General features: G+C 38.2%; 1 protein-coding gene across 1 annotated transcript in view; it reads right to left on the bottom strand.

Annotated features, from left to right (window-relative positions):
* The window catches only part of LDAH (lipid droplet associated hydrolase), a 112,591-nt gene that overhangs the window by 38,257 nt on the left and 47,476 nt on the right, over positions 1-26,858 (bottom strand). Inside the window, exon 5 of the mRNA XM_054279566.1 lies at positions 1,855-2,095. Within this exon, the coding sequence (XP_054135541.1) occupies positions 1,855-2,095 (241 nt within the window). The remainder of the gene's footprint in view (positions 1-1,854; positions 2,096-26,858) is intronic.

Here is a 26,858-nt window from a genome sequence, read left to right as displayed (position 1 = left end):
TCAGAGATTATTAATCCACACATGTGGTCCTGAGTCACTGGGCTGTAAAACACCATCAGTTTCCAAAGATGCAAACCAAAGGGGAATTGTACTTGAGAGAGATGCTATCACAAGCCCAAAAGAACTAGTTGCATCAATAAGGCCTATTTATGCAAGTTTTACAAGACTTTGGCTCCTAGGGGTGTTCATTTCGGTAGAATTAATTCAGGCAACAAACTGAACATAGCCAGAGAACACATCCCATGAGTGAAGAGCCTTCAGCCTGGTTTCTTGCCTCACTTTACCTTACAGCTAGGACACAGGTCAGACACTGGTACACAGAGGAAATTACAACAGGCTGACAGGCACACATCAACCTGGCTCATTCACCTGGGGACTAAAGAGCTCAGAGGGTCAACGTCCAACAGCAGAACACAAAATCCGTTCTGCTCAATTATTCCTGCTGCTGCAGTGTGGCCTGGGCCAAACAACACATACAAACAATGGCTGGCCCTGCTTTTTTGGAGGTTAACACAGGCCAAGGACCATTTCCAATACAACCCTGGCTGTGTATAACCTGTATTTTAGAGGTACAAGTTTATCTGTGGGGACCAGAGAAGGATTCCTGGCTTGTGGAGATGTGACCTCACAGACCCCCACATAGCTTTTTCTGAGACAAAACTATCAAAGGAAGACACTTGAATACCTCGTGTAGGTATGACTGCATGCTTGCTTTCTCCTTGGTCACCACGAAACTGTCATCAATTAATAGGAACTCGAGCCACAAAGTAGAAGAGTTCAATCAGAAATGTGTATTAGGAACCAGGAGTCTGCTTTTGTCAGGCACAGGGCACTGCAAGGGAGTGACTGTCATTATTTCCAGTCTGTACAACAAAAGTGGGGCTGCCCAGGCTGGCAGCACAAGCCCCACAGTCCTACAGGGAGCCTCCCACACAGAGCCACAGACCCATGAAAGGCACAGCCCCTCACTGCAATCCCAGTTACTCTGGCACATCTGTTTGGATGATTAGTAAGTAAAATTTAACTGATAGAAGACAGAGCCCAACTGGAAATGTAGGAATGTGTTTTTACTACTATTAATGCAATCAAAACTTCCTTCTTGCTATTATTACTGCGTTAGCATGTCAATTCCATTCCAAATTGTTTTAAACTGTTAACTTACCAAAATACCTGGAGTATAGCACAATTCACGTTCTGGTTTTCATTCTAAACTTAACTTAATATATCTGAAATTATTCTGCTTCTTAAAGTTGTTTCTCTTGCTAGAATGTGTAAAATATATGTACAATATACACTGGAGAAGCGTTAATCTTTCTCTTCGTGCCCAAAAAAGTGCTGAAATTCAGTGCATAAAGTAACTTCTATGAGTCTTTGTAGACTGAAGGTCCTTTTCTGAATTTACCAATATTCCAATTCAGATGACAGAGTCTATACAGCTGGCTAAAACAGCTTAATAAAAACAGATGCAAAGAACTCTTTGTGAAACTGATTACTGATTTACATTCGCCATCCAATATGAATGAAATGCAAAAACTAAGCAGACGTAAGTCACATAAAGTACATTGTAAAAAGAGTGTTTTAATCACATGAGAAATCATGTCAGTAGTATAGGTCAGTTTGCTTAAGAAATATATATTCTTTGTGAAAATATTTTGCTATTTTGCCTTTAACATTTTTTTTTTAATTTACTCATACGAGACTTTCCTGTACCCATGGTCTTAATTGTAGAAAAGACCAGATCTGTTACTCCTCTGTTAAAGTATGTTAAACTCATACTTTAATACTAAAAAACTAAATCAACATTTACTAAATGAGAAAAATACAAGAGATGGTTTAACACAGAAAGGTGCTCACCAATGCAGTCGACACTGAAGAGATTTATGGAGGTTGTTATTGAAGACTCATCGCAGGTCTTCATCCCCCGCAGAGCAAACCTCACCAGGGAGGCCTTGACTCCCTCGGGCAGGAAGGACAGCAGGAACACGGGCATGTAGAGCGCGTAGCGCAGCTTGCACAGCAGGGGCGTCATGAGCTTGCCCTGCGGGGACTGAGCCATGCGCTCGATGGTCGGGAACAGCAGCACGGAGCGCAGCACCTGCCAGGGCACAGACAGCACCGTCAGCAGGGGCACAGCAGCACAGCCCAGCCTGCACACCCAACCTTTACACGAGTCTCCATCGCATGAAACTGAGCTTCCAGGCACAGCAGCACAGCCCATGCACACCCAACCTTTACACGAGTCTCCATCGCATGACACTGAACTTCCAGGCACATTGCCCCAAAGGTGTGTGATGTGCCCAGATTCAGTTTTTTAAAACATGAAGCAAACAAGTACACAGTTACAAAATCGTGTTTTATGATAGGAACTCAAGAGGTGAGTAAGAGGTGAGCGGCCTTTGGAAGCACCGGCAGGAGTAACCCCAGCAGAGGGCAGCAGGCAGGAGCCCTCTGCTCAGTCCCGGCGGGCTTTTTATCACAGGATAAGTACACTGCTTTTCATTTCACCTGGTAAACTGCTTCCTCTAAGTAAACCAAACAAACAAATTTAAAAATGTCAGCTGCTGTGATGGTAACTTGAAAAATTGACAACATACAGGGTTTTCAATTTGCAGCTTAATACAGGTAAACTTGGACAGAACAAGAAGCATACAGCCTCTTCACTACAATGGGTATACTGGCACAAGATATTGCTTTTTATATCTTATAATGAAATAGACATTCTGAAGGTGGTAATTAGTTTATTTTATAATAACACACTATGGCCTTAAAGTAAAAATAAATTAATTAAAGTCACATCCACCCATACTAATCGAAAGTGAGTTAATACATTTACTCATAGTTATATTTCAATGCTAACATCAAGCAAATATTCTAAAAGAATAATTGCAACTTTTTTCTGGAAGTAAAAATATATTGCAGTAACTCATATAGGAATAACTCTCAAAGAGACACAACCCTACCTAACAGAAGTATCAAAAAAAAACCTAAGAGAGGATCTGGATATTGCATTGGTAGATAATACGTTATAAACAGCTGGGCTTTCTTGGTGACTCAATATCAGTAAATGTAGCTACATATGTCTGCTTAGCACATATCATTCTACATGCTGTGCAAATTAGATTCTTATTTTTGTAAAATATATTTTATGATAATTTTCTTTACTCCCAGATGAGATGCAGCTGATGTATGTCTCTACACCTGTGTGCATCACTCCTGGTCCCAGCAGCCCTCCAATGGAAGGCAGGGAATGCCACCCAGAGATGCTTACACAATCTGGGCATTGTAACAGAACAAACTGCAAAAATTCAGGAAATATAATAAAATCGCAGAATCCTTTAGGTTGGAGAAGGTCTTTAAGATCACTGAGTCCAACTGTTAGCCTAGCACTGCCACATACACAAATAAACCATATTCTCAAGTGCCACATCTATGCATCATTTAAATACCTCCAGGGATGGTGAATAAACCACTTCCCTTGGGCAGCCTATTAAGTGCTTGGCAACCCTTTTTGTGCAGGAATTTTTCCTAATATCCAATCTAAACCTCCCCTGGCACACCTTCAAGCCTTTTCCTCTTGTCTTATCACTTGCTCCTTGGAAGAAGAGACTGATCCCCACCTGGCCACAACCTTCCTTCAGATGGTTGTAGAGCAATATGGTCCCCCTGAAACTCCTTTTCTCCACTCACCTCCCTCAGCCGCTCCTCATCAGACTTGTGCTTCTCAGCTCTCCTGTCCTTCTCTGGACACACTCCAGCACCTCAATGTCTTTCCTATCATGAGGAGCCCAAAACTGAACTCAGCACTCGAGGCATGGCCTCAACACTGCCCAGTACAGGGTGACAATCCCTTGCCCTGGTCACTGACAACTGTGTGTCTCTGCTGGGTAGCAGGTCACTAACCATTTCCCCATAGATTATGGGGGCTTCATTCTGCTCACTGTCCATGTCTGGATACTCAGAGAACAACTTGTCAGAGTCAGGCACTGATCTGCTGGCTCTTCTTGTTTCTTCCCTCATCATTCCCTGCAGCTGGAAGGGCAGAGAATACTAGCTCTGCTTTTGATTCCTTAACCAGTTGTCCCAAGGCCCTGAAGTCTCTCTTGATTGTCCTTGGGCTGCTTGTTGCAATTTCATTGCTATCTACCTGAAGAATCAATGATTGATAATAATCCAAGAGCTGTACCAGCGTGGGAAGATGGGAGGCTTTCTGTTCACATCTTTAACCCATCTCAGGGAGGCAGCAGGCTTCTGTAAGAAGTGGGGCTGTTTCCTTCAGAAGGAGTCCGAAGGAAAATGACTTGTCTTTTTTTTTCAAGGTAGCAATTTTTATGGAAGCAGGTTGTAGCCTGACAACCTCAGCACACCTTCAAGCCAGCTGAACCATTGTTCTGGTTACTGTTCTTGCAGAGCCTCACAGCTGTCACTCCAGGGCACCTGGAGAGGTGCAGAAGTCCCAGAGGAAACATACTGGCTGTGCCAGGCAGGAACTTGTCACCACTGCCCCCGGTCTCCTAAGCCACTGTGTTCAGCCAGACAGAGAGAGGGGAGGGAAACCTCTGTGTCACGCACCCACCATCAGAAACTGTACTTCTTAGAGAATTTTAAAAGCAGAATTTGAAAGAGTTATTTATATAAAAATACAGAACTATTTCAATAAATCCTTCTGCTTTCCAGCTGATACTGCTTTGGTTTGAGACAAAGAAAAATACCTTCTCAGGGAAATCAATCCTGGGCCTCTTTTTATTAAAGGCAACCAGCAGCTGAAGTATTGGAATGCAAAACTTGTACTAAATTACATGGTAGTTTTGTGATATTTCAGCTAGGAGGTGAACCCAAACTGTTGTGATCTAAAGCAGATTTGACCTGTGTTCCCAGGCACACTTTAATCCTTTGACATTGCAGTTTATAGATATAGGATTAGTTGCTTGGATGGCTGTACTAACCACAGAGAAAGCTGCTAAACCTTGGCAGAAAAGGGAGAAACCAAGAAAACTGCTACCCCATCCTGTACATTCCTGCATTTTGTAATGACCCACAAATTTTAAAAATGGAGGGTAATTTTATTTAATTTCTTTTTTAAACCTTTTGCAGACATTAACAGAGAAATGTAAAATTCATATTTTTCAAACATTTATCCACTATTTCTTAATTTACTGCTGAATTCCCAAGCCCTGATCTTGAAATGTGCGTCTGGCTGCAGAATTGCTTAAAAGATTTAGTTCAACTTCTTTGCAACAGAAATGTAGATATGAGATTTAACCCGTTTTGTTATAATGACACATATAAAAAAGCATGTCCTATTTGTGTCTTGAAATAAATGAAGTAGAAATATTCAGGTAAAACTAAGGAAATTAATAATATTCAAATGCTCACCATCAGTTAATAATTTTTGGGGTTTTTTAATTTTTAAATGCCTGGAATTTATCTACACACAGTTTACACTACCTGAAATCAGGCAGATGGCACAGAATTATATTCAAGTTACAATTTTCAGAATTATTATAAAACCAATTATTCTGAGAATGGAGGACACTATCATAACCACCATGTATTGTCATAACTATGAATGACACATAAATACCATTAAATAATGTGCAAAGGTTAATGATCCTTTTATTTATAGTAACCCTCCTCATAATTAATGTAAGTTTCTTGAGAAAACCATCAGTCAAAATACAAGAACTACTACAAATATTGATTTATAGAATAAAAGTATAGTATATTTTACCATACATATGTATATATGTTTAGATATAATGCACAAATATTAACAGTATTAGAGAGTAACATTCAGATTCACCTAGTTTAAACTACCCCCAGTTCAAAGTCCAGTAATATTTATCTGTTAAGCACATGGAAAGGCAGAGAGCTGAGCAAGAGAAGACTCTGGAAACAGAGACTCAAATGGATCCAGGGACTACAGGAAGTTGGCCAGTGATTTGACTGAAGGCAAACACGCCTTGTGTCCAGGACGTGTACCACCTATCCTTGACTCTGCTTTGGTCAACCCACTAAAAACAGTACAAGCACTCTTAAATTATACTGTAATTGTCACCATTGATGATTGTGACAACCAACAGTATTTGTACAACTGGCCAATTTATTTACCAGTTATTCCCTTATCATGCTATTGAACTGTGAGATTTCACTCAGTGAAATCAGGACACCACTCAGGAGAGCACCTACACTAAAGTTCACTATTCAAGGAATAGATGTTCTTTTGTTTAGTCACCAAGGCAGCTGCTTCTATTTAATCATTAATTTTTAACTCTACATTTCACAGGGCTCAAACCCCAAATGGTTCAAGGGCCTACAATCTGATGCAGTGTCTCAGAAGTTCTACATTTTGTTAAGAACCAAAAGCTAACATTACCTGCAAACTCTTCACATAACTCATGTGGATGCCAAGGCAGCTCCTACTCCCTCGTCTAGCAGTGTGTATATATCACAGAGAGAATGAAATGGTGCATGGCCTGAGCATGCATCCAGAGAACAAACCAGCCCAGAATGTTCTGCTCTTGATTCTTTCAACACACACCACAGGAGGAAGGCGTGGGGACTTGGGGAGTTTCCCTTTTGACACTGTTTATATATTTCTGTATCTAGAGCAATCAGTCCATTAACTTCAGGAATGTATGACCTGCACAGTAAATTTTAGAACACAGAGGGAAGAGAAACTACTTATTTTACAGGAAAAGTGAGCTCTCAAAACAAGGAATATTAAATACCCATTCTGTAACAGCATGGCATTTACCGAGGTCTTTGTTTAGGAAGAATCCCCAATGAATATGATTCACTTTCCAGGATCACTGGTCCATATAAATATTAAAGAATAAAGCAAAGACTTCTAGCAAGATTCCACACATACATTCCTGTACAATCCAGGCTTTCAATTGAGCTTTTATCTAAATCTATCCACAGCAACATGACAAAATGACAACTGAGTACCTTCATAGCTTCACTGCATAAGGGTTATGTCCAAACTTGGGTTTGGATTTGCAGTAAAAATTGCAAGTTGTTTTGTTTTGATTAAAATGAGAACAGAGTACAAAAAAGCCAAACCATTAAATTTCCAATAAGTTGCTGTTTAACACTGCACAATTTAATAGTCTCAACCACACCAGCAAAGGATTTTTGTAAAATGTTTAAATGGTTTCCTTATAAAAATACTACAAGTATGCAAATTGGATAAAGTTAAAAACACCCCCACAGTAATATTTTCCACTAGTGCCTTCTACTGAATGAGTTGAAATATATTCTTCAGCTACAATTTGAAGTTTGAATGGGTAATACCACTTCTTTAAGGGACTGGTAAATGATGGTGCTGAGAAATGTAAAATCATGCTTGAAAACTGGATGCCACTTACAACCAGTACTGAAAGAAGTCACTTAATTTTCAGAGCAGTTAAGTCCTTCAATGCCAACAACAGGAGGTCAATGCTTTTGAACTCAGCCAGTTTTGATAACACAAGAAATGCTCTTTGCGGACTCAGGCCCCCAGGTGTGTGCCTTCTGAGCCAGGGCCTGGAGAGGGCTGTCACACCATGCCACCCGCTCTTAATACAGAGAGGCATTTTGCTAATAGAAATAAAGTAGGAGAGAAAAGCAGTCAGGATGCAAAAAGGCAAACACTGACCAACAGAAAAGAGCAAGAGCCATTTCAAAGATTATTTTCCAGAGGAAGTCCCAAGTAGGTGAATACAGTAATTACAGCCATGCTTTCTCAGTCCTGTCCCTTGGATCTCAATGAACAGACCACCCCTGCTCATGACAGACCACAGATATGCTCAGATATCTCTATCAGAGCTATAAAATAAAAATATTCTGGCCCACTGAAGAAAATACCAGAAAGTGAAACTTCTCAGAAATAAATCACTGGTTCACTTTGCTTTAATGACAGAAGCAGTGGTTGCTGGAGGCTCTCACTGGCTTTTGAGCAGGGAGGCTTTTGGAAAGCACTTGCTCCTGCTGCATAACCCATTCTTGATAACTGGGATGGCAGAAATGGTTAACACAATAACCACCACCAAAAAGATCACAAGGCTCAGATCCCACACCAGTTATGCATTTCAGAGCCCAAAGGGAACTCAGACTTCAAATCAGGGGGCAGAAGGAAGGAAACAATCCATGATGTGTTACATCAGAGTCACTGCACCATCCGGTGCTCAGTAATGGAGGGCCTAAGCACAGCACTGCACCCACACAGCCGGCTCTGGAAAGAAAACAAGTGAGGAAGTTTAATTTAAAATTCCTTCAAAACACTTCAAAAAGCAAGAGCTGCTTCTCTGTCAAAAGCAGCATTTCTTTTGATATATATTAGGTCACTCCATGTATTAGTTTGTTATTCCCCTCTTGTGCTGGCAGAAGAAAAGCTATCATCTGTCAGGTGAAACCCAGTAAATTTCTCAAAGATAACATAATGATGCACTTAACGGTAATCTACAGTCTACCCTTGACACAGAATGCCACATTAATCACACAATTTCTTCTACTCAGTATGCAGAAACTTGCAGGCAAAACAACGAGGATCAGGGAAGTATTCTGTGCTTTATTGCCACAGCTGTGCCGAGCGATTTCCAAGAAAACGCACAGGATAAACCAGACAGTGCTGGCTTGGGCTGTCCTCTCCCCACAGCAGGACCTGCTGGGTTTGCCCATTCACTTCACTCACTCATTAATATAATATAATATGTAAAATATAGAGATCTACTTTAAAATCTTGAATAATTTATTCTTCGTCAGTTTAAGATGTTGGTTTTTGTACCAGTGAATTCTGTCACAGCTCAATATCAACAAATCCACAGGATTTCATGACAGCAAAAGAGCCAAAGAATGGACACAAATGACAAAACACTTTTTTTCTCCTGGTGTGAAATCAAAAACATACTGTATGCATTTTCTTCTACTTTACCCTATGGATCTCCTGTAATTCTAAACAAATGTTTGGCATATTAAAGAGGTAAGAAAACAAATATCTCAAACACAGTTAACAGAGGATCTTACAACTGTTATTTCAAAGTGCTTTATAAGAATTAAGCACCACAGAGAAGTCTTAGCATGCTTTTTATAGACAAATAAACTGAAATTTGTGAAGTTAGATGACTCCACATGAAAATATACATTGCAAAAGCAGGAATATTTTAAATAACTGTATGGTAAATTACAATTCTATGCTCTAACCAAAGGTTACTTTTCTGGGTAACCAAACTGTTTCTGTAAACCAAAAATGTAAAAAAAATAGTAAATAACCAAAATTTTGTAGGAAAGTTTTGTATTTTTTGTTACAAATCATGTAATGGTGGCTTAGTTCACTAGTGGCTGCTTAGTGCACAAGAATCTTCTGCTGACATCTTCTATGGACCCCTCCCAACATACAGGGGCTATAGAATACAGCAGAGGAATGTGCACTTGATTTCAAAGTTTCCTTTAAAATTTTCTACATTTCCTGTTTCTTAGCGCCCAAATTTTCCCTTTGTGTCCTGGCATCAGATGCATTCTATTTTTTTCTATTTCTTTCTTTCCAGACTTCTAATTCCATTATATAAAATGGGAGATTGAGTGACAGAAGGAAAGATTTTTAAATTTTCTACAAAATGTCTTCTGTGAGGCACATAACATGCTCCCTGAAGAGCTGAATTTATTTTCCAGACAAATGCAGTTAGTATATGCAACTCTGTGAACATGCTGGTAAAACTAAATAACACCCTTAAATTCTCTGATGGGCTGAAGGATCTCTTGCTCCCTAAGAAAAATAGACTTTTTGACTGTCACCAACAGCATCAGGTTCATGCTTGTCAGCTCAACTTCACTAAGGGTATTTGAATTGTCATAGTTTGAGAACAAAGTGAATCAAGGATCCAGGGTTGATCACAGGACCTTCTGGCAGAATTTCCATAGGCATACTGAGGATCCAGCTAGGGATTGAGCTGTTGAAGGGAATCAACACATGCAGGGCTGTGAAGGCACATCCAGGATGCACAGACACACAGGCAGAAATTCTCTCACAGTGTCTGAAGAAATTACTGTTCAGCAGAACTACCTTATGCCACCTTTAAACATACAACGACCCAGTTCGTGTTTTCATGTAGGTTAGAGCACAGCAGTGTAAATGCAACAGGACAGCAGCAGAGAGTAACGATCCTAAGGATGAACATGATTTACAAGGTCAGGATGCTATTTGCCTTTTACATAGAAACATATGCACCCAAACAATAGCACCAAAGATATAAAACGTGAGTATGTAAAATCAAATGAACTTTTAAGGACTGAGCATAAAAGCATGCAAGCAGTTCATAGATCCATTTCCCACATAAACTTTGGATTAAATTTTGCTTGACAACTTCAGTGCCTTTACCTCTAAGGCATTAGCCTTGGCATTACCTTGGGCACATGCCAAGTCTAACACATGCACACACACACACGTGCGCATACTCAGGTACATGCTTCTAATTCTTCCCTGAATAAATACAGCAATACCTAGAGATCCCATCCAGCACACTGGTTACATGAATATTAATGACATCTTACACTAAAAGAGCAAATTCACAAATACAGTAAAGCATGCATACATGCACAGAGCAGCTGAGCTGTGCCAGAAGAGCAGTATAACAAACAGTTCTCTTTGTCAGTACAGCAATAACCTGAGCTTTATCAGAGCAGAGGCACTTCTAATTCACTAGCTAGCATGGTTTTTTCCCCTTGTATGTCTTCTGTAAATAGAAAGAGGTGAAACCAGCACAAAAAATATTATCTCCTAACATGTGATAAAACCCATGTTTTCCAGTCTGCATCATAACCTCAGTACTGGTAAGTGAAACCAGGCTAGGGCCCAGGCTCTAAGACCAACACTTTTTAGTATGTTCTCTGGCAGGATTCTGGCCAAAGCCAGCAGGACATCTGGGCACAGGTTAAAAAACAGTGTAGACGAGGGATTCTTCTAAATACAGGACGTCTGTGAAGCAATCAAGTTCAGGTCTTGGAATATTCATGGCTGGAATCTAAGCTGTATTTTCCACTTGCTGACAGGAGCCACAGGGTGGGCCTTGGTATGTTTTATTAAAAAAAAATTAAATACAATGTTTAGCACATTTACCTCAATTAGTCAGAGATACCTTGACCTTTTCAGTGATATTTAATAATCGGTTTTGTCTGCATGAGATTCTAAACACACTGTGGGGCAACCTTGGCAAGGATATAAAGATCTCCCCTCTGTTATCAAGGGATCATTCATCAGATGCTCAGCAAAGAAAGAACAGCCCATCACTAACTGTGTATGCATTTACAAACACAGATATTAAAGGTATCTGCTGAAATTGCACCATGAAATGGTGGGAAAATAACTGAGAATAAACCTTCGCCCTTTCAGAGTCCATCTTGGTTCAGTGTTATCCAAGTTCACTACTGGTTCTAAACTGAGGTGCCTGAGATAGGAGTTAAATCACCCAAGACTCCCAACTGAAGTCTGTCATGGACAGATCCTCAAAAAAGATCAAGTGATCTAAAAACACTTTCTAGTAGAATTATCTGCTTCCCACTAATTACAGAGGACCTACAACTTACAACTAGGAGCTTCATCAGATAGAACAAAATGAGACCCCTCCTCCAGGGAGAAGCAGCTGGGCACACTTCTAAACAATATTTTGGAAACAAAATGCTACCATTAAGCAGCATCTGAGCAAGTGTTCTCTAAAGGGGCCCATCCACAGCAGTGTATGATCTCTAGCACTGAAAACACTGTAAATACACTGGTGCCCCTTAACATGGCAATGTAAGAAGACCAGAATGTATAACTTTTGTAAAAACTGAAAACATGCAGTAACTATGATATCAGGTGAATATCTGAAGATCTGATCTTTGAATTGCAGATAGGCAGTATAAGACAAGAAGCTAGAGGTATTTCATACTGACTGTCACTACCTCTTTTGTAGCTAGACTGCAGCTTCCATGGATATGGTGCTTCAGTACATGCCAAGCCACCTTTCTGAGATCCAATTTGGGTGTCTGTTTTATGATGTTTAAGGCAGTTTTCCTAAGCAGAAGTTCAGAAAATACCTGCCCACCAACAAGAGCCCCAAAACAACACCCACCTTCACCCCACTCCTGAACTGGAAAGCAGTGGTGTAATAATGAGGTTAAGTTAAATTTGGTATTTTAATTATTCAGCTCACAGAACAAACTCAGAAGCTACTACTATTTTTAAATATGCTAAGTAAAAATAATCTAAAGCATGAATGAGTAGCAAAAATCTTGACAAGTAATGCAGTGATAAAGACAAGTGGGAGATGCAAGTTTGCAATATGATATGGTGCAGAAAGCAAACAAGAGAGAAGCTCTGCAACTTCATGTTAGACACAGTGAGGAAACACATCACAAATACCAGAGGAAGCTCTGCCTCTGGGAGATAATGCAGATTGCATCCTGTGCTCTGCATCTTAAATGGAAAGATTTCAACCAAGAGTGAGCCACAAATACAGCCTAAAATTAACAAGGGGCTTGGATGATAAAATTTCTGGAAGAAGAGAAAAAAAGCACATTAATTGTATGGCAAAATGGGAGCAAAAAGGTAAGAGGGTGGAGAATCATACCTACACAAAATTTTAAGGGCTATAAATGCAAAGGACACTCAATAATATTATGGGTGGAACAAGTGACATAAGTAAATGTGATGGAAAGAAATGAAAAATCTAAAATGCTAAAGCGGGTATCAGGAGTCTGCATTGACACAAATTTTTATGCTGCATCAAGGTATAGTGTCCCAGCTGTTGAACTGTTGAACCAGCAGGAATGGTGCAAGAAAGAGAAATGCCCCCTTTACATGGATGTACAGACAGCCTGGACTTCCCAAACCAGAACATTGTATCAGGGAGCTGTAAAAAACTAGTTAATATAAAGCCTGATGATGTTACTTATATATTCAACTTTTCTCATGCAAGTACATTGTCCTGGGACTGCATATTACAGATGTTGATTAAATGAATGATGAAAAGCAAATGTGTTCACTTAAAAAGTGAGGGTTTTTTCCCCACTATTCCTTCTTTCGTGTAAATGTTTAACACATTCAAAAATCAAAAATGTATTTATGTTTCAGTTATACAGCAAGCTGGCAGAATGTCTGCAGCGTTATGCTCAGGAAAGAAATATATCCTTTCAGGAGGAGAAAACCAATCACACATTATTCCTAAAGCTTTCACCTTTCCTCCAAAAAAAGAGAAAAAATCAGAAAAAAAGTGAAGTTGAGAACACCATGGAAAAAATACTTATAATTCAAAGTATTCTGTTAATAAGATGAACTTTTCAACACTCCAGCACAAGATTGATCAGTAAACCCAGTCCACAACCATTCTGTATTTCCTTCCCATCAAGCTGTAAGAAATTCTCCAGCACCCAATGACATATTTTATGATGCTTTGGAAAAAGATCCAAACCCCCAAAATTGATGATACAGCACAGGATGAGAAGATGGCAGACTCACAACACTATCACTCTCATGGGCCCCCTTTTCTAATATGGAACTCATTAAATTAAAATATTTTTTAAAGCCCAGGAAAGGGGGTTTTTTTTCAGTCTAGAGAAAATGCTACCAAAACAAAACACAGAAATCAGTGTTGGTGGAGAATTCCTTTGTGATTTCAAATACTCAATGAATTTTACTGTGAGCATGTAAACAAGGTTTACAGTGCTATAGGGAACACTGCATATACTCTCTACCTGTGGTCATTTTTTACTGCTTCCAAGGAAGGCAGATGAGGGCATCATCTGATGATGAGGGCACAGAAGCTATACTTAACATCAGGACAAAAAATATTTGGTGGACTATGGAAAAGTCCATAAACATCTTTGGTATAGTAGTAGTAGTAGTAGTAGTAGTAGTAGTAGTAATAAAAAAACTTCACAAACATATATATATATGATATTTACAATATCTACATGGTGCACATCTACAGATCTACAGCCACCATAACAGATGTACTCTCTTAGCTTTCTTTACAGTCTTTTCCTTTAACTACTCACAACCTAAGCTCAGGCTGGCTGTGTGACAAGGGCTGTTTCCAGTCCAAGTGCTGTTTTCCATTTACCTTTGATGTCAAGGATGTCTTTGCCTCTTGGTGTCTGATGCACTCTCCTTTTTTCAGAATTAACTTTATGTCTTTATAGTTAAAATTACTTATAGCATACTCTAATAGACTGGGATATTCAATTCAGCTTGAGGATGAGACCATTCTTGTTTTTCTGTTTGATCATAGGTACAGCCCATGCAGCCCCCTCTCACCTTTAAAAAACTTCATCACTATTACTGACCTTAAGGGAGGTGGTCAACTTAGACAGGTCTCCATCATCCTGATTTATAAAAGAGAGAACTCCAGAGACTACAACAGGCTGGCTTCAGGACAACACAAATTCATATAACCACATATCCCATGGTTTTAGCTATTCCTATCTGGACCTATGCAAGACGTATCAGCTATATCAGCTCTTCAGGAAACAGTGTATATAGATATATACTTCCTGGGAGGTTTCTCTAAGAAAAAAACATATATATAAATCTTCCTGAAAACCTCAGAAGTATGTTGTTTCCAAACATTTCAATAGCATTAACTTCCTTCAAGATACAAGATGGTGAAAGATACAGCGCACACTGAGACCCATCTTGTGAAACTGGGCATAACTCAGTTCTCACAACTTCACAATGTTCTATAATGGCACCAACTGATGGGAAATGTAAGGTCATATTTGGATTTCTTTTTAAGACAATTAAGTTGTATGGGCAATGCTGACCTCAGTGATATCAGACAAAGTCACTATTTGCAAATGGCAGAAATGTAAGCCAAGAAACAGTGAAGTAAATCTAAGAGAAACTTCCTTGTTGTGTAAGCTGGTTCATATTTCCTGACCATAAGGTTTTTTGGTATCTTCCTTTTTGGTACCTTCCTTTACAATGGAGCACAACAAACTGAATTTTTATGTTATTTAACCTATTGTTTCTTATATTCAATATATCCAATATTATAATAGAAATGATATCTCCTTCAACATCTGAATTTGACCAAGTATTTTAAAATACTTATAATCCACACATTTTTTCAAATTGATTAAAACTTTTGCTTATTTTTTTATTGTTTTCTTTTAGCTTCTACCTGATGATATATATAGCAGGTAAAATTTGCATCTGTTTAAAATACTCTACAGTGATCACATGGTTTTTCCATGTCCTGGCACCTTTTTTATTTAACATACATTATCCAATTTTATTTGAAGTACACCTATAAGACCCCAAGCCTCCAGTGCTTCCTGGCAGTTCCACTTGGATGGAAACAAAATTCAAGGACCAGCATTTTTATTAATGTATTTGTATTTCAAACCATGATCTCCAGTGTAATGACAAATACAGTGCTGGGTACAATGATTACATCCTTAGGTATGTGGATCTGAGTGTCATTTGCACCAAGGTGAGGTGTGATTAAATTTATGTCTACATTAAGGCCACTTTCCACTGACTTAGCATAAATTTGATTCTGAGCCTTATGCACTGGAGTCCTGCATCCAAATTCATTGGACTCTCCATATGAGGAGTCCTGCTAAAACACGAGTCACCATCAGGCTTCCACAGTATTAACTTTGTGCTGTGTTATTCGGAGAATAGTAGAAGTTGCTCTGCAGAGTTTAATCACAAAAGAACTGGAATGGGACAAAGGTAACGGAGGATAAGCAAGTGAGAGGCATGGAAATCTCAGCAGCATCCAGCTACAGCTGCTGAGAATAAGAAATCACCTTTGACAACAGTGATCACAAACACAGTAACCAAAAAGAAGAGCCCTAATGAGACTGTGCCCCATGTCCCTGTGAGTACTCCTGCTGCTCTGTGACTGCACCTACAGTACAGGTGGGTGGGTGATATTGCTCCTGTTGAAACTAGTGGCAAAATTTTCAAAAATTTAATATGTCTTAATTCTGCCCCAGGAATAAATTCTGATCAAAGGATCATTTCCCAGCTATTAAATGTGACAGCCTACACTCCATGTAGATATGACCAAAGACACAATATTCCCAGCTCTAGAAACCAAGACTATCTTATCTATTCTTGGATAGACAGATGAGGACCATGGCTACCATAAAACACTGATCATGGTAGTTAGAGATTAATCTCTTGGACTGACAAGTAAATTGAGACCTTTGACAATTTCCTTTGAAATAAATACACTTTCAATCACACCTTTCAGCAGGTATCAATATTTTCTGTGTACTTTACTTCCAATCCTGAAACCTGTTTTACAGCAATAGGAGAGGGACTTTCCATACCTCACCTTACAACTGGGTCATGGCACAGGAAAAAACTATCTGTTGCTTCACATTACTTGAAATATTTTCCAGTAAGAAGTACTCCTAGAATTTTTCCAGCTGAAGCTCAGAATCTGTTAAATACACAAAAGTCTCAGAAGTATTCTCTACAGACACTGCAAACTATTTTTCAACAGGTCAGCTCTACGTACTGAACTATTTGCAAATTATTAAAAATATAAAAAATATTAAACACACAGACTGTTCATTACATTTATAAGTCTCACAGGGCTGAAATGCAAATTACTCTGTACTACAAATATTTGGGTAACTGAAAACTTGCCCAAAATGTTTGAATTTAAAAAAAAAAAGCCTCTTTATGGGTTAAGGTAATAATGAAAAAACTGTTCTCCCAAAATTCTGTATCTTATTGTTGGACTGAAAATAGTTTAATAGAGAAAATATTCATTGACAGGGCAGTATTTTACATAGAGAATTAAGCCCCATCAAAGTGGGCAATGTCATTCCATCTACAAGGGAAGTGCCAAAGGAGACAGCCAAAATTTGCAACGGTGTGATAATACCAGCAGGGATGGATTTGTTGCTATTATGATTAAAGCATATAAACAGAAGAAGATTAGGAGGGGTGAGAGTGAAAAGAGAGGAAGAATAGTTTATTGGTTGGAAGAAGGGCAGGGAGAAGCTTATGTTGGAATGCAGTGTCACAGTTACACACCATAAAGCTTTCAGTTGCTCCCATTACATGAATGTCAGAATGCAGCTGCCACTTTCCAGCAGAAATTCTTTCCGTTTTCATTTTGGAAGAACAGGGTGGGTTTTTTTTCAGTGTAGCACTCCCGTGAGATCACCACATTGCATCTACAGGTACCCTTATGGCACAGGGACTGGCAGATATGACCTTTGTGCACATGCTCTGGCACATCTGCCACTTAGGATGAGCCAGCAAGATGCTCTTAAAGTGAAGAGGTGGCTCAACCAAAAGAAAACATTAAGAATCAGACTTTGTGTTGTCTTGAACCAACTGCTTTCACAGCCATAGATGTACAGCCATACCTACCAATAAATCTCAATGACAATCCATTCAGTTTAAGGAAATGGAGCTGAACAAAGTAAATGAGAAACCAGCTTTACAATTATAATCTCATTCTGCTGATGAAAAGGAAAGGCCATGATTTTCCATCAGTGCCTTGAGACCCCCGGACTTGTGTTTTTAAGTGCTTCACTCATGACATTTGGAAGGGGTTTATTTTACCACTCACTTAAGTCAGCCCTCAAAAAGGCATCCAGTCAAACCAGATCCATAGTCTTTCTCAGCTCAAAGGGTTAGGAGTTAGACAAGCTAGGCTGGTATTGAATATTGGAAGGAGTTCAGGCCCCTACCATTTTAACTAATTAAAGTCTCTTAGTGGCTTAATTATGTACCCCAGAAAAAGAAGAACAGTAAGGCTCTGCCTTGTAATATCAGGGAAAAACAGGATGAGTGAGTCAGGAAGTATGCACCAAGCAGAACTTAATATTTTTGTCAGAGAATGAAAAGAAATCATGAATATTTGAGGTTTGAGAGAGAACTTATATCCCAAATTCTTGTCAGGGTATCAGAAGAAGGTAAAAAGAGAGAGAAGGGAGTTAGGAATTCTCTCAGCTCATTTTTCCATCCTTGCTTTCATCTTTCCAGAAGGGTTAGGATTTTAAATAGCAAGGGAAAAATAGAAAATTCCTTCCTTTGCAATACTAGAGACTACTGCTAGCCTTAATTATTATAACAAATTGAATATATGCAGGAATCTGCTGAGAGAGAAAAATTAGCATATCTAATTTATCACACAAATAAAATTGGTCATCAGGTAAGTAAGGGTTTTAGTGGAACTGAAAACAAGAATTAGCAGAATATCTTTCAATTGCCAGTGCCAGGTAAAAAGCCTGAGCCATGCCAGTTGCCATTAAAGGTCACAATTTAAATTATATTTATTGAGAACTGGGGTTTGTACCTTCCATTTCAGTAAAATACACTTGCAGTAGTCATACTGCTGTTTTAAAATAGAGGAGCAGAAATTCAGTGTTTTCAAGAACAATTAGAATTCAGTAAATTCTGCTCCTTATACAAAACTATGCTTTGTTTTGGAATTTGAAATGGAGCAGAATGTTCTTAAATTTTCCAGTGACTAAAAATGTTGTAACAAAGTTATTAAAAGCATATTTTCATTAACATAAATTCAACTTTCTTACAGGACTTCAAAGGTAATAAGTTAATTAAACACATTGTCCTTCCTGAACTTGTGCTAAAATGTACACTTAACACTCAATTCCACATAAAAGAGCAAACTCCAATGAGTTTTTTTCACAAAATGCCACAGATAAGTAGACTTGCATCCAAACACCAGAAATTAAGTATTTCAAACACTTACACATTGAAACAAATAGAAAAGGAAGAGGACTTCTATTATATTTAATTTGAAGATAGCTTAAGTCATAAGAGTACAGATGGGGATTCCTAACAAGAAATCTAGGGCTTGGTTTAGTTCCCTAAGGAGAGGCTTATGGTCATGGAACACATCCTCAGGTATCTGAAAAGATCAATAGTGGCATTGGCAAAAACTCCCCTACAATAATCAGCAATCAATGAACCACTAAAGTGATACAGAAAAAAAAAATCTCCAGTATTTGCCTGAACTTAATTCCACATGATATTGAAAATGCCCTTCAATGCAATGGATGTGCTAACTAATCTCAGAGATGTTATAACTGTTTGGTATGAAGTTTGTGTCTTTTTCTGATTCCTTTCACTCCTGCAGTGAACTCTTCAAACAGGACACACCACTCTTGGGTAGGAACCAAAGCAGCAGAAGTACCCCTAGGCTTCACCATGAATCATGTGCAATGAACAAATGAACAATATGGCAGAGAAGGAAATATTTGCAATTACAACCCTGTCCATCTTCAGTAACCTCCTTTGTAAAGTTCCAAGCCAAGTTCTTCCTCATGGCTTGAGCAACTCTACCACATATAACATGAGGCAAGAGCTGACACAGTAGCTCAGCTTCTTTGCTGAGGGCTCTAAATTGGCAGTGAAATCCCATTTTAACATAGAGCTTCTAGGAACAGATATTGGTTACTAGAGCTAAAGCTGAGCTCAAAGTGTTAACTATGTTTGCAAAGTCTATGTTCAAAAACGATACAATATCCCTTCACCTGCTCCTTTCCTGAACAACTCTTCAGTGTCCTAACTGGCTATGTTCTCCTTCACCTACTATTAAAACAGCAGGAGAACTGCTAGATTTTTGGCTCTGTTGTCTTCTGTAAAAGCACATTAACTGCCATATAAAAACATTAAAAAAATTCAAGCTACGTGCAACATATACTGAATTCCAATCATTTGGTCCAATTCTCCAAAGAGATGACTCTCTGATTTTCAAGAGCTATGTGCACACATCTGCTGAATTTCAAAAGATCTCACCTCCCAGCATAAAATGTTCTTTGGAAATCTGGCTTGTAGAACGGTGTTGAGTTGAGCTCTTCTTAAAACAGAAATACAGAAATCCTAATTGTTTTTGAAACTCACTTCTTGCTTTCAATTCCCTCATTTTTATACAATCATTTCAGTTAGTTATTACAATATGAATCTAATTTCTGGAGATTCAAAATAAAAGATTTTATTAACAAATCTGTAAAAATTCAAAGTACTTAGTAAATCCTGTTATTTTGCCATTTACCATTTTAACCATCATTTTATTTTTAGTCCTTCATTTCCGCCTCATTCTCATGTTTTACTTTGGATTCCTGATGAATGATCATAGATTCCACTTTTCAGTTTATTTTTCTTTCTTTTCTGTTTATACATTTGGCTACTTTAATGTCTTTTAACTTCCTAGAAAAAATAATTTTTATAGGTGTATTAGAATTTTGACTACATACATTTGAAATCAGATGTTTTGTTAGCAGTGAAATGAACACAATGTTATGAAAAAAAATCAAGTCTCTTGAAATCAGAACGATTGTTCTTAAGTTTTACGTCATTGAATCATCACAGATCAAAATATTGCTTTTCATATTGTTTCTATATTCAACTGAGCAGTAAGCCAATATATTAAACAAGTTGAGAGAAGTTGGCGTTTCAGTGAACAATATTAACAAAACATAATTTTTCACAGAAAATTTTGGGAATGAAGCCTTTTCTCAGGCCTTCTGATCAGAGGCTTAAGATCCAAATCCTAAGGAAATCTTAGTGCAATGCTGCAATCAACTCTGAATTCTCACTCTTAAAATGTGATCAGTGTTAAAAGCAGAAGCTATCATTCATCTGCTTGGTAATTACAAGCTGACAGATCCAGTGTTGCTGATTTTGTCAAGCCTGTCTTTTAATTGCAAAAATCGTCACTCTGCTATTTACAAATCTCCACTTATGGACAGCAAATTTTCTTGACTCAGGAGAGTACTGAAGTATATGTAATCCATTATTCCCCATAAAGATCTAGGATAGAGCAGGTGACACCTACCTGCTCACCCACTTCAAAAACCACACGAGGTACACTATGCATACACATGACAAACTGTTAAAATTTAAACCTCCCTCAGGCACATCACATCTTAGGAGCTGTATCACCTTCAACAGGGTTTATCTCATTTCATTTTAAGTTTCCTAAATTTATTTTTTTGCATCCTTGAGGCACTTAACATTTTTATTCGCTGTATTACAAGATGGGGTTGTTTGCCTGTGAAGTAATTTCTAGCAGACCTACACAGCACACGGCAATGGACAGTGCCTGCTCCTGCTGACAAAGGCTGCGTCCATTGAGGGTTACAGAAAAGAGCCGTCTGCCTGTTGACTGCTGCATTTTCTTACAGTTTATATTTTTAAAGCTTTTTTTTGAAGGGGAAAGGTAGAAGAGAATACAACTGGATCCCTCAGGGTTAGGGTCTGTCATCAAGCCAGTGAAAATAATGGTTGCTAGCAGTCTCTTGGGTGAACTGAGACTTTCAACCTCATTCTGCAGTTATCGGCCTTTCGCCGATGGTGTTCTCAAGGTTTGTTGAAATTTTAAATCCAAGTTTCTTATGAGTGTCTCAGTCAAAAGTTACTATTTCCCTTAAAAAACTTTGTTTGCCATGAACCCATCTCCTTATTTTGCAGCCTCTCACCCAGACAGAGAGCAAATTTTATATCTGCCTTGGCTTTTCATATGAAGATTTTTTTCATATTTTCTTTTTTAGGAAAAAAAAATCTTTCTACAAATCTTTGTAGCAACTTCTTTGATGGTTATTTTATTTTATTTGTATCTTATTTATTTTATTTGGTTAGATTTAATAAAGTATCTTGCAATATCTTATTTATTTTATTTGGTTAGATTTAATAAATCATCTGCACTCCCTCTCTCTTTTCCTAGGTGAGCGAGCTGCAGAACATTTGCATATGCCCCACGTTCCTATTGCTGCATTACTGCCTGCTCCATCAGAATTACTGATAGTGCCCAAAGCATTATCCAGAGTTCTGAGGTGGATTTTGCAGACTCTGTAATGTGTAAACTGTCAACTAAAGCAAATTTTATTTTAATTGCTGTCTCAGACCGCCTGGGCTTCCTTGTATATGCTTCCAAAGACTTGATACACCAAGAACTGATAGAACTGCCAAATCTCTCTCTGTGTCTCATAAAAATAATCTAACTCAGAGACCCACTTAAAACACCCATAAAGTTAAACTAACACACTCATCTCACTGAAGGCAGCTGAATTTATATTGATGTTTAAATCAGTGTGAAATTGTGTCAAAGTCTTTGCTTGCTTCCTCAACATGCAAAGGGGGATGAAGGTGGGTGTATATGAGCCCAATGCCATTTGCTTGTTCTCTTAATATGTAGTTCATGTATGTGGATGGATGGACTGAAGAAGAAAACAGCACTAGACCCAGTTTAGTTATATATCATATTTAATCATAGCTCTCTTCACAAGATACACATTTATCTGAAATGTACACCAATTCCCTTGTGAAGTCTGCTAAGCATAGCCAGCTGTTTCTTTCCCTGAATAATAATTTTACAAATATTGTCACTGAGTTTGTGTTACTGTAAGTCTTTTACCCATTTTTATTTTTATGCTGATTTTTTTCACTTTTTCATTTAGGCCTGCAACTAACAAGAAATTAATATATTTATTACTCCCTCTCTCAATAGATATTTCTATAATATTTGTCTATTTTATGCAGTCTCACTGTACTTTTCAAAATATCTGAGATAAGCTTACTGCTGAAAAGGAGCATTCAAGGTGGTTAAGAATATGCCTTGCTAAGCATATTTTATAATAGACAGTGAGACCATTGGAAGTTAATTCACCAAGAAAACAGCTATATTTAAAGTTTAAAGTACCATGACATCTAATTTAGGTAATCAACATTGGAATCAGATGCTATTATATCAAATGAAACTTTCAGATATGGAATAAAAATTTATATTCCTTTTTCTCTCATGAGTGGTTATATTTTCATCTTTTCTCTCTTTCCATAAAGCACAAGAACTTCTAGTCATGACCTGCTACATTGCTATCCTTTCAGATGGTGTTTTCTGTAATGGTGACACCATGAGTATTGGATGACGTATTTAGGTTCTAATCTCAGCAAAACAGAAACTGAATGACTGTCACTGTTTTCATATATTTTTTCCCCCTTCCTTTAATCCTGCTGAAAAGATTCCCTACAATCTCAAAGGTCAGACATGCTTAGTAGTTCCTGTACTGTTAAAAAAATCCCCCTCCTTCAATCTCACAATCTCACAGATCCTGTAGATTTCCAGTAGTTCCAGAGTAAAGAACTTTGTTTTCTTAAGTATCCATATTTAAAAACATGGTTGTTTTCTCTTTCCTAACATTATGAAAGTGCTTCCCATACCCACAATCAAGTGTTCAGCAACTGAAACTAAATAATCAGTATGTGCACAGAAATGATGTGTCAGGGTTTCCTTGTGTTTTATGCACAACTATTCCAAGTTCTGTGGTTTTTGCTATCATTTATGAAATCAACAAATTCCAGCAATACCCAATATTTCTTCACACCATAAGACACAGCAGCAATGCATGGGTTTGATTTACATATTACAGAAATTTAATTTGCTTAAATTGATAATACTCAGAGGTTTTAAACTCATCCTCTTCAATGAGTTTTACAGGAAGAGCAATATTGATATTGTACTCACCAACAAGAGTTAATTTACTACCACAAAGGTGTTAGCATTTCAAAAGCATCACAGCAAGTGAAAGAGTAATGCTGTAAGAGATTGAATTTCACTAGCAAGGATACTTGTCAATCTTTGATTAAATTAATGATTAAATGGAGTGTTTTAGGAAACACTCAACAGTGTTGCCAGTAAAGTACAAGGAAATCCTCCAAGTAAGGATTTCCATTTTAGAATAGAATGCCTGGAGGACGTAGCATATTTATGGGTCAGATGCATGTTCCAACAACTGAGAAAATAATTTTGTCACTGAGCTTCATTTCTCAGTTCTGCTGTCTGAATAAAGAGCGAAGAAGATGATGAGGTTAAGAGCAAGTATCAAGGAAGCTGTACATTACTGCAGTTTTCCATCTTCACAAAGTGAGGCTGATTTTTTTCCTTCCAAGTGCCAGAATTTTTTAGCAGTCTGGCAAAATCTGGATGCTCTACTTCCCACGGAGAGGTGAATGTTCTTAAGACCCGAAGCCCACCATGACAACTGGAAAGTGTTTGTGGTTACTCATGAGCTAGAAAACAGAGCAGCCAGGAACTATTCTGCAGCTTTTCACTGAACAGGAGGGCATGGGATGGTCTGTGCTCACATGGATGAGTCTCCTGCCTCCAAAGAGGATGCCAGCATCCAAACCAACTACTGGAAATGGTCCTAGACCTCAGCCAAGCCCAGAACCATGCAAAGGTGCTGCTGGGAGTTGCTGCTTCCTTTGGGCCAGAAAGGCACTTAAAGACAAGTTTAAAGCATCACTGTCCCAGTGCTAAAATCTGTGCCATAGCCCCACTTAATTACAAGTATGGATGCAACCTGTGCGCTCTTCTCTACTAATCAGACTTGGTTAAAGGCACCAACCTAAGACTAAGTTTGTGTTAATGGGTCTCCTGAAGGAACCCTCAATGGAAGCCTCCCTGAGAAACAATGGGAAAATAGGGATGGGCTCCAAAACTGAATTCATGCTGCAAAAAATTGGCAATTCCTATTTCATTTCTCTTAATTAAAGAGGAAAGCATTATTTCACACAAGTTTAAGGAAAAAAATGCAGTACTCCGTTTAGCTGCAGAGCACAGGGGCCCTAGATAGCAGCTGCATTCAGGTCTAAAGAAGAGCAATAAAGCTGGTAAAGAGTCTAGATGAAAAGTCTTATGGAAAGTGGCTGAAGGAGCTGGGTTTTTTTAGTCTGGAGAAGAGGAGGCCTCTACAACTGAAAGGATGCTGCAGTGACATGGGTGTCAGTCTCTTTTGCCCTGTCTCAAAGGAAAACATATGAGGAAATGGCATAAGGGAGATTCAGATTAGTTATTAGAAATTGTTTTTGCACTGAATGAGTGGTTAGGCATTGAAATAAGTTGCCCTGGGAGGCAGTGGAGGCACTGTCTATGGAAGTATTGAAAAGGCATACTGGCTAAGGCACCTGGGGATATGGGTTAGGGATGAATAGGGTGCTCCTGGGTTGATGACTGGACTTGATGATCTTGAAAGTCTCTCCCAACCCTGAAGATTCTGTAATTCTGTGACAACTGACAGCTGGAGAGGAACCAAGGAGGAGAGAGAAGGGGGATGTACTTTCTCCTTTTGATGCTTGCTTAGGGAGTGACAATCTAGTCTGTATGTGGTTGGATTACAGAAGAGCTTTAAATCGTGAAACAAAAATTTCTTCAGTGAAGCAAGGTCAGGCACTGGAACAGACTGCACAGGGAAGTGGTTGAATCACCATCCTGGAAGTGTTCAAGAAACATGTGGATGTGGCACTGTGGGGACATGGTTTAGTGCTGAACACAGCAGTGCTGCATTAACAACTGCACTCAATGACCTTAGAGATCTTTCCCAAACTTAACAATTCTATGACTGTGTGATTCTAAAAATCAAATCTGCTAAACATACATTCCAAATATAAATGTTTACTGGATTATTTGAATAAAAAATGCAACAAATTAACCTCTATTTCAGAATATAAATTGTAAATAATGAAAGGCTCTTAGCAAAGCAGAGAATTTAAAGACCAAACCCAAAATTCATATAATGAAAAAATATCACCAAGAACTACACAAATATAAAATCAAATGATCTAGCTACTAAAATACACATGTGCTCAAAATCTTGTGGGAATCAAATATTCCAGTAAAAATAAAGGGAGAGATGGAAACACAAGTTTCTTATTATCACACTTCATATGTTATAAAACCTAAGAGTTAACTTATTTTTGGCAAAGGGACAAAGATTGCACAATACTCTGGCTTACACAAATATTTTCTATTGTTGAATGCATCTTAAATGTAGCTTGCCATATATTAACTTTATGCACACAGTGCACCATGAGGTCTAAGAGGGTCCCAAAGATGCCTATGTTTCAAAATACTGACAAAAAACTGCCAGCATCGAGTGAGCCAGGTGTAGAAATGTTACTCAACAATTTTTAGTTTAACTGAAAGCAGATAAAATCATTTGAGCAATAAAGACTAAAGATTTTGACTCCCAAAAAGTTGGCATGTTTGAACAAATTAATGCACATATTTTGTGTCAGTTTATCCTCATGTTTCTCATTTTTAGTTCCTTTCACCTTTAAAGGAAGAAGTTAATGGTGGAAATGGTTATGAAGCAGTGGATATGCATATATTAACCACATACATTACATGTATTAACCACATGCATATATTAACCCCAGACTTCATGGCACCACTAACATGGAACTTCCTTCCACTGAAGATTTTATAAAGTAAAGGAAGAAGCAATGATTTAGTAGGAGTGAATGTTTAAGAATAAAAATTCCCTATTCTCCATTTATCAGCCACTAACAGACAGCTGGTCCTGAGCACAGTTTGCCATTTGCAGAGGGCAAGGATATGGTCCTGCTTCAGCCTTCTTACCCTGCCTCACAGGGACAAAGAAAAATGTTCAGATATACAGAACATGCAGTTACAGCTCTCACTCTCATTGAGTTACACAAACCAAGACTGAATTGTAGAAGCAGTGATATTTGTATTAAATTTAAAAAACAATGTCTTTCACAGTAGTACTCCTCATAATTTATATTACTATTCATTCCCATACATTTTCCCACATCTAACCAGCAATCTGTTTGCCTCAAGATAAGAGACCACCATAAAAATCCCAATCACTCTTAATTTTTGGTGTAACACGTAATGCAATTGGCAAATATCTAGCGATTCGCTTATAAATTATTTAAAGATGAGAACAAGGAAGTCATAAATATATGTCTCACCATTATTAATTATTTATATTCCAAGGGCATTAAAGATCCAAATTCAGACTCAGAATTACATCAGTCTGTTTTATTATATGTAACTAAGATCAAGTCTTCTTTTTTGTTTGTTTGTGTATAACAGAATCGAGTT

This window comes from Melozone crissalis, unplaced genomic scaffold (genome assembly GCF_028551555.1).
Source record: "Melozone crissalis strain CALT ecotype California unplaced genomic scaffold, PUWL_Pcris_2 ptg000027l_1, whole genome shotgun sequence".
NCBI lineage: Eukaryota > Metazoa > Chordata > Aves > Passeriformes > Passerellidae > Melozone > Melozone crissalis.
This window is presented reverse-complemented; position numbering and strand designations above follow the sequence as displayed.